We start from the raw sequence: 8,424 nt of genomic DNA, 5'->3' as shown, positions 1-8,424 counted from the left end.
GCCAAATACATTTAAACTCAGTTTTTCACAATTCCTGACATTTAATCCTAGTACAAATTCCCTGTCTTAGGTCAGTTAGGATCACTTCATTTTAAGAATGTGAAATGTCAGAATAATAGTAGAGAGAATGATTTATTTCAGCTTTTATTTATTTCATCACATTCCCAGTGGGCCAGAAGTTTACATACACTCAATTAGTATTTGGTAGCATTGCCTTTAAATTGTTTAACTCGGGTCAAACGTTTCAGGTAGCCTTCCACAAGCTTCCCACAATAAGTTGGGTGAATTTTGGCCCATTCCTCCTGACAGAGCTGGTGTAACTGAGTCAGGTTTGTAGGCCTCCTTGCTCGCACACGCTTTTCAGTTCTGCCCACACATTTTCTATAGGATTGAGGTCAGGGCTTTGTGATGGCCACTCCAATACCTTGACTTTGTTGTCCTTAAGCCATTTTGCCACAACTTTGGAAGTATGCTTGGTGTCATTGTCCATTTGGAAGACCCATTTGCAATCAAGCTTTAACTTCCTGACTGATGTCTTGAGATGTTGCTTCAATATATCCACATAATTTTCCATTCTCATGATGCAACCTATTTTGTGAAGTGCACCAGTCCCTCCAGCAGCAAAGCACCCACACAACATGATGCTGCCACCCGGTTGGGTCCCAAGAACACGGTTGGGATGTTGTTCTTCGGCTTGCAAGCATCCCCCTTTTTCCTCCAAACATAACGATGGTCATTATGGCCAAACAGTTCTATTTTTGTTTCATCAGACCAGAGGACATTTCTCCAAAAAGTACCATCTTTGTCCCCATGTGCAGTTGCAAACTGTAGTCTGGCTTTTTTATGGTGGTTTTGGAGCAGTGGCTTCTTCCTTGCTGAGCAGCCTTTCAGGTTATGTTGATATAGGACTCATTTTACTGTGAATATAGATACTTTTGTACCTGTTTCCTCCAGCATCTTCACACGGTCCTTTGCTGTTGTTCTGGGATTGATTTGCACTTTTCACACCAAAGTGTGGAGACAGGTCCCATGGTGTTTATACTTGTGTACTATTGTTTGTACAGATGAAAGTGGTTATCTTCAGGTGTTTGGAAATTGCTCCAAATGATGAATCAGACTTGTGGAGGTCTACAAAAAAAAAATCTGATTTCTTTTGATTTTCCCATGATTTCAAGCAAGGAGGCACTGAGTTTGTCAGTAGGCCTTGAAATACATCGACAGGTACACCTCAATTGACTTAAATGTCAATTGAAGCGTAACAGTTGCGTCTAAAGCCATTATATAATTTTCTAGTATTTTCCAAGCTGTTTAAAGGCACAGTCAACTTAGTATATGTAATCTTCTGACCCACTGGAATTATGATACAGTGAATTATAAGTGAAATAATCTGTCTGTAAACAATTGTTGGAAAAATTACTTTGTGTCCTAATCGAAACTATAGTTTGTTAACAAGAAATTTGTGGAGCGGTTGAAAAACAGGTTTTAATGACTCCAACCTAAGTGTATGTACAGTCATGGCCAAAAGTTTTGAGAATGACACAAATATAAACTCAAAGTTTGCTGCTTCCGTGTCTTTAGATATGTTTGTCAGATGTTGCTATGGAAAACTGAAGTATAATTACAAGCATTTCAAGTGTCAAAGGCTTTCTTTGACATTTACATGTCTGTAAGTGTGTGACTCACCATGAAGATTTTCCACACACAGTAAATGGAGAAGAAGTAACCTAAGAAGTTAAAGTATTTCCCCTGGAATGTCTTGGAGTACTCTATCCGTTCCTACAGGCCCGGAGAACAGAGGCACAAAGACACCGTATTACTAAAAACCAAACGTGCATTACAATAGCCTTAGTCCACTACATACTATACATGGACATTGTGTGTGTGTGTGTGTGTGTGTGTGTGTGTGCGTGTGTGTAAGGCAAGCGTGCATGTCTCTGTGTGACAAGGAACATAATATTGGGGGGAAAAATACAAATAATGTATCATGATATCCCTACTGAGTGAATAACATTACACCTGTTAATTCACACTCAGAATTCGTATTTAGAATATGGTAATACAGAACATAGAGTATGCTTTGAAAATAAATACTGTTTACTCTAATAGAATGTTTCAGTTTAGAATGTTTGGTTGTTAGGCACCTTGTTTTCATTTGATTTGGAAGTCGACTCTTTGGTGACAACAACCCCAATACTTTCTGCTTTCCAAGATTATCCATTATTCAGAAATGAGCTTCAATAACCGGCAATTCAACCAGTCTGTACCATGGACGGTACCACGACAGCCGTATCTTCCTGAAAGACCATCAGACTACATCAACAATGGTAAGAAATAGTGTGTTCTTACCAGGAATTGGTTCATTGATTATATTGGTGTATCTCTCATTATAATTAGAATGCATTTAGGTACATAACCATAGATCTGGTTTTATGTGTGAATTTAGGTCAGGTCCTCCCAAGTCTCTCAGAGATCTACAACTGTGAGTGGTACTGGAAGTCCCAGTCCCTGCAAATGGCCAGCTTCCGCTACCACAATCAGCACCTGCCTGAGCAGGAGAAACAACGTCTATTCCACAAGCACATGGAGCTGAGGCGCAAAGTTGAATTTTACAGGGGAGTGACGAAGGCCTACCAGCCCAGATTGAGCTCTGGCGAGGAGTGGCCGCTCTTTTCTGAAGAAGACATTGAGAAACTGGAAGCCATTCCGGGGGTGTTGGAGTTGGCTGCAGTGATGGGCTTCCTGAGAATCTCTGAGCCCCGAATGAAGTGTTGAATTACTATTTATTCACTTTCTATTATTAGTAGTCGTAGTAGTAAGTTAACTATCTTAAGTGTGTGTCACATGGGTGACTATGTATCTGACTAGAAGCTGCCCTGTTACATTGCATTATATGCCCAAGCCAGAACCTTATTCACCTGGTGCGTGTTTTGCCCAGACATTTATATAGACGCGCACCTCTTTTGCCCCTTGTAAAACTTCCCCCTTTTGATCACAAGAGTAAGTAATTAAAGCTTCACGGAATTGGGACCGGTGAGTAGCTCGCACCTGTTCTTTATTTAAGGTGCGGGTCAGAAGCAGTGTGGGTCGATGTGAGCTGGGATCAGAGCGGTTGCAGAGCCAGAGCCGAGGCAACTGATGACGACATGCGGTGGCTGGAGCGGACCTGGACCTGAGCAGACAGAAAAAAGTCCCTTCCCAAAGCTAAGTACCTCTACATATCCAACTCCAACATAATGCCTGATAGGGCCGTATATCGACATTCTCTGCTGTGTTGCGTACTACGCACTCATTAATGCCAATGTATCTGTGGATTGAACCTGTAGCTGTGTGGACCCGACGACAAAGTGCCTTTGCGAACCGAATTGACGGCTGCCCGGCGAGCGGGAGGGACAGAGTGGAAGCCTTTTGGGAAATTGGGCGAGAGAACACTTCATCCTTCCTCAAAGCTAAGTACCTCTCCATATCTCATCTCCAACAGTTCTCCTGATAGTGCTGCCTGCCGACATTCTCTACAGGTTTACGTGCTACGCACTCATTAATGCGGGAACACCTGTGGACTGCATTTCTAGCTGTGTGGACCTGACTGGAAGACCACACACAACAGACGGACCTTAACACAACAAACTACTGTAAACCAGATTGAACCAGAGAGGAGGCCTGTTGGGGTACTGGGAGGCTGAAACACATTCACCCTTCCCTAAGAGACTAGTTAAGGATCATATAACCTCCACCCTACCTGACACCTTAGACCCACTCCAATTTGCTTACCGCCCCAATAGGTCCACAGACAACGCAATCACACTGGACACTGCCATAACCCATCTGGACAAGAGGAATACCTATGTAAGAATGCTGTTCACTGACTACAGCTCAGCATTCAACACCATAGTACACTCCAAACTCATCATTATGCTTGAGATCCTGGGTTTCGACCCCGCCCTGCGCAACTGGGTCCTGGACTTCCTGACGGGACGACCCCAGGTGGTGAGGGTAGGAAACAACATCTATACCCTGCTGATCCTCAATACTGGGGCCCCACAAGGGTGCGTTCTCAGCCCTCTCCTGTACTCCCTGGTCACCCATGACTGCGTGGCCATGCACGCCTCCAACTCAATCATCAAGTTTGCAGACGACACTACAGTGGTAGGCTTGATTACCAACAACAACGAGACGGCCTACAGGGAGGAGGTGAGGGCCATCGGAGTGTGGCGTCAGGAAAATAACCTCACACTCAATGGCAACAAAACAAAGGAGATGATCGTGGACTTCAGGAAACAGCAGAGGGAGCACCCACACAGACAAGAGTGGTGAAGAAGGTGCAGCAGCGCCTCTTCAACCTCAGGGGGCTGAAGAAATTTGGCTTGTCACCAAAAACACTCAAACTTTTACAGATGCACAATCGAGAGCATCCTGCATCACCGCCTGGTACGGCAGCTGCTCCGCCCATAACCGTAAGTCTCTCCAGAGGGTAGTGCAGTCTGCACAACGCACCACCGGGGGCAAACTACCTGCCCTCCAGGACACCTACATCACCCAATGACACAGGAAGGCAATCAAGGACAACAACCACCCGAGCCACTGCCTGTTCACCCCGCTATCATCCAGAAGGCGAGGTCAGTACAGGTGCATCAAAGCAGGGACCGAGAGACTGAAAAACAGCTTCTATCTCAAGGCCATCAGACTGTTAAACAGCCACCACTAACATTGAGTGGCTGCTGCCAACATACTGACTCAACTCCAGCCACTTTAATAATTCAAAATTGGATGTAATAAATGTATCACTAGCCACTTTAAACAATGCCACTTAATATAATATTAACATACCCTACATTACTCATCTCATATGTATATACTGTACTCTATACCATCTACTGCATCTTGCCTATGCTGTTCGGCCATCACTCATCCATATATTTATATGTACATATTCTTATACATACCTTTACACTTGTGTGTAAAAGGTAGTTGTTATGAAATTGTTAGATTACTTGTTAAATATTACTGCGTGGTCGGAACTAGAAGCACAAGCATTTCACTACACTCGCATTAACATTTGCTAACCATGTGTATGTGACAAATCAAATTTGATTTGGAAGTTCGATAGCTTCCGCCTCTCTCATTTCAGCCGCAGCCATGGTCAAACCTCGAATTCCACATAGCCATTGGATTGCCAAAACATTGTGGATTATAGCAAATGTTCTGACTGAACACTACCAGCTCACATCTGAATGATTTAAAATCACTAGTGTCCCTCCACAGGCTTTTGATCCAAAGACTATTTGTGAATAGACATTGTCCTTGAAAGGACATCTGATAACATTACCTGAGCTACAATCCCTCGCCTCTCCATTTAGTTGTATTTACATTACCTTGTGTAAATTGATTTACTATTTTCCATTATCATTTGTTTCTGCTTTGATATTACTGTATTCCTTTAGTTAGTTACTATTTTGGTTTATTGTGAATTGTGGAGCTGTGTATTTGGCCTACGGCACCTTAGCGCAACAGTGCCATTTGCTGACGGAATCTTTGTCTTTCACTCAGTACAACACGACCCAGGAGAGGCCTGCTGCATCTGGAACTGGACTGGAGCCCTCAAAGCGTGCCTGCCGTTGGGGGACCAGAACACTCCAAAAGGATTTTTAAAACAACTTTTACCTTTTTCCATCGCTACAATTGGGGCATTTAGATATTGTTAAAATAAAGATGTGTGTTTGAATGATATACAGTCTGCTCCTCAATAGTAAATAGGGTTTTTATCAGGGTTCAACTGGACCGGTGGTCACGCTCCCGTTATGCGAACGTGCACATGCGTTACCTTGGTGGCCTGCAGGTCTACTGTCTCCAGGAAGAGCTGGCGACTCAGCTCCTCCAGAGCATCCACTTCCTGCTGGATCAGAGACAAATCTGGAGAGGGGGGGTCAAGGAACTGTACACAGACACAATAAAAGCACACACACTTCCCATTAGGATGTGTGAAGGATACTCTCGCTGCCTGGTGGTGAGGAGGTGACACTCTTGATCATGCCCCAGAATCCCGTCTGTTTGTTCTGGTCCTCCCCTCGCTGGTACATCTGCCTCCGTGTCATGGCAATGCTGCACAGACAAAACAGAAAAGGCATGACACCAAACACTGGCACAGGAAAACAGAAAACTAGAGCCTGAGAATGATTTGATTATCAGAAAAAGGTGAGGGTCTCTATGCTCTCTCTATAGAAATATATTCCCCTATCCCTCTCCCTCACCGTTTCTTTTTGCTGACGATCATGTCCATGGTCTGAAGAAGTCTCCTCTCCAAGGCAAGAATATCACTCTCTGTCACATTCCTGTAGATAAAGATGCATCACATAGGTATACAGGTAGTAAGGATAGTGGGGAATGAGAGTGTAGGTTATTTAGTTGTGACAGGTAGAGTATGTGAGGAGTAGAGTAGTAGGCGTCTATGGGGAGTTAGAGAATGGGATTGTAGGTAATGTAGTTGTTTAATGCTGTTTTGGTCTATACAGACTTAGTGCACTAACCGTAGGAAGTAGGACATGTAGGTGTAAGGGCAGTTGACAGCACCAAAGCCGGACAATAGAGCCATCAGCGTGACCCCTATGACCCCAACACGACTGATCAGCTGCTCGATGGACAGGATACCTAGGTACAGAAACAGGAATGCAACATTATGTACAATCACTGTTACAATCCTTATAAGAATTTGGTGCTTATATTCGTCCTATTTCACACATGTAAAAGTGTATATTAATATGCATGCATTTTTTGCATATCCCACTCTCCCAGAGACACCCTCAGTGTGGTCACAGCAAGGGTCTGCCATTAACAACAGCGAACCTGGAACAATTAGGGTTACTCAAGGGCACATCAACAGATGTTTCACCTTGTCAGCTCGGGGAATCGAACTAGCGACCTTTCAGTTACTGACCCAATACTGTAACCACTAGGCTACCTGCCAAACTTTCAGCTCTACAAGAGGTGACTATGATTAGTGGCTACGGGTTGTTTGGAATAGGGCCTTAAACACAGCAGTGAGAATAGGGAGAGGGGGCAGGGTAGGCACTCACCATGTTTGGGACTGAGGATGGGGAAAGGGTCCCCCAACTTCCAAAAGAAATACATGAAGGTAAACCAGACGACACAGGCAAAGAGCAGCTTCTGTCTCTGCACTGAACACAAACACACACTTCAGAGACTGCGTGTGAGAATCCCCAGCAAGACAGCACCCATCATATACTCTGTAGCATCAAACACAGAAGGATCACTGGAATTATGCTACAGATGGAATAATATGGATAAAATGTCACTCACAAAGGCGGATGTTGCTGACGACAAAGTAGCCGATATAAAATGGCACCACGAAGATTAGAACCAGTAGAATCACATACAGGTTGAACTTCCAGTGGAAATACCTGGAACTGAGGGACACAGACATCTATGAGACATCGGCTAGTCTATGTTAGCTGGTTAATGGAGAGAAAAGTATCATACTGAATGAACGTGGTGACGTAAAGAATGAATTAAACCATTGTACTTACCTAGTTTCTAAGGCACCCAGTATCTCAAAGATGATGAGCTCAAACATGGTGCAGGAGAAGGCAAAAGTGATGGAGAACACCACTTGGACCACATACTGCCGTACCTGTTGACCAGAACATGACCACAGGGTTAGATCAGTCTCTGTAGATCACTGCTGTGTAAACACCCATGCTGATGGATCTGTCTGTTTCTGTTTCTTGCTGGTTCTCCCAACTGTTCTTAAACAAAAAAAACGGTCCAGAAAACATAACGACACCTAGCTACAAAAATAAAGACAAGGCATGTAGATGAATGTCTACCAAATCATAACTAATATAACAGTACTTGTGTAGTAACAAAATAACATACCTCATAGTCTTTGAACAGCTGCCGCATGAAGAACAGCCACCCAAAGCCAAAGAAGAGCACCTGGGAAGTTGAAAGATTTCACGTTAGTACATTTGCCCAAGACAGTGTATGTGCAATCATTCTAGCTGGCTAACATAATAGCTGGCTAAGCAAAGGGAGCCAACAGTGGTGTTATAGTAGCTAGCAGTTGTTTGTAAGGTTACAGTAACTGTTAGCTAGCGAGAAGAACAGCCACCCAAGAACAGCTAACGTTAGCTAGCAATTCTTACCTGTGAAGTGAACATGATCACAGAATCCATAAGAAACGACATTTTGATTGGGAAACCACGGACTAAAATCTATAGAATACGTTTAGTTCAAAGGCTCTGCATTCAGCTCATGTATAACTACAAAAAAAATGTCAACAAACACGTGAAACGTGGTTATTTTGTTGATTTTTTTTGCATTGTGGAAACGCGTTGTTGAGCTGTCAACTTACTGGACTGTGAAGTACGTCATCAGAATGAGTCAGAGATTACTCCATTCCGTCGCAATGCT

General features: G+C 43.6%; 1 protein-coding gene across 1 annotated transcript in view; it reads right to left on the bottom strand.

The window, feature by feature from the left end:
* The window catches only part of si:ch73-390b10.2 (Golgi pH regulator), a 12,310-nt gene extending 3,920 nt beyond the window's left edge, over positions 1–8,390 (bottom strand). The window contains exons 1-10 of the mRNA XM_020460131.2: positions 8,157–8,390; positions 7,888–7,947; positions 7,539–7,642; positions 7,312–7,418; positions 7,068–7,169; positions 6,522–6,642; positions 6,246–6,326; positions 5,987–6,096; positions 5,819–5,907; positions 1,684–1,776 (exon numbers count right to left, since the gene is read on the bottom strand). Coding sequence (XP_020315720.1) covers positions 1,684–1,776; positions 5,819–5,907; positions 5,987–6,096; positions 6,246–6,326; positions 6,522–6,642; positions 7,068–7,169; positions 7,312–7,418; positions 7,539–7,642; positions 7,888–7,947; positions 8,157–8,198 — 909 coding nt within the window. The 5' untranslated portion in view covers positions 8,199–8,390. The remainder of the gene's footprint in view (positions 1–1,683; positions 1,777–5,818; positions 5,908–5,986; positions 6,097–6,245; positions 6,327–6,521; positions 6,643–7,067; positions 7,170–7,311; positions 7,419–7,538; positions 7,643–7,887; positions 7,948–8,156) is intronic.
* Between the last annotated feature and the right edge of the window lie 34 nt (positions 8,391–8,424).

Source organism: Oncorhynchus kisutch, linkage group LG2 (assembly GCF_002021735.2).
Source record: "Oncorhynchus kisutch isolate 150728-3 linkage group LG2, Okis_V2, whole genome shotgun sequence".
Classification (NCBI taxonomy): Eukaryota; Metazoa; Chordata; class Actinopteri; order Salmoniformes; family Salmonidae; genus Oncorhynchus; species Oncorhynchus kisutch.
Note: the sequence above shows the minus strand (reverse complement) of the source record. Positions and strands in the feature narration are given on the sequence as shown.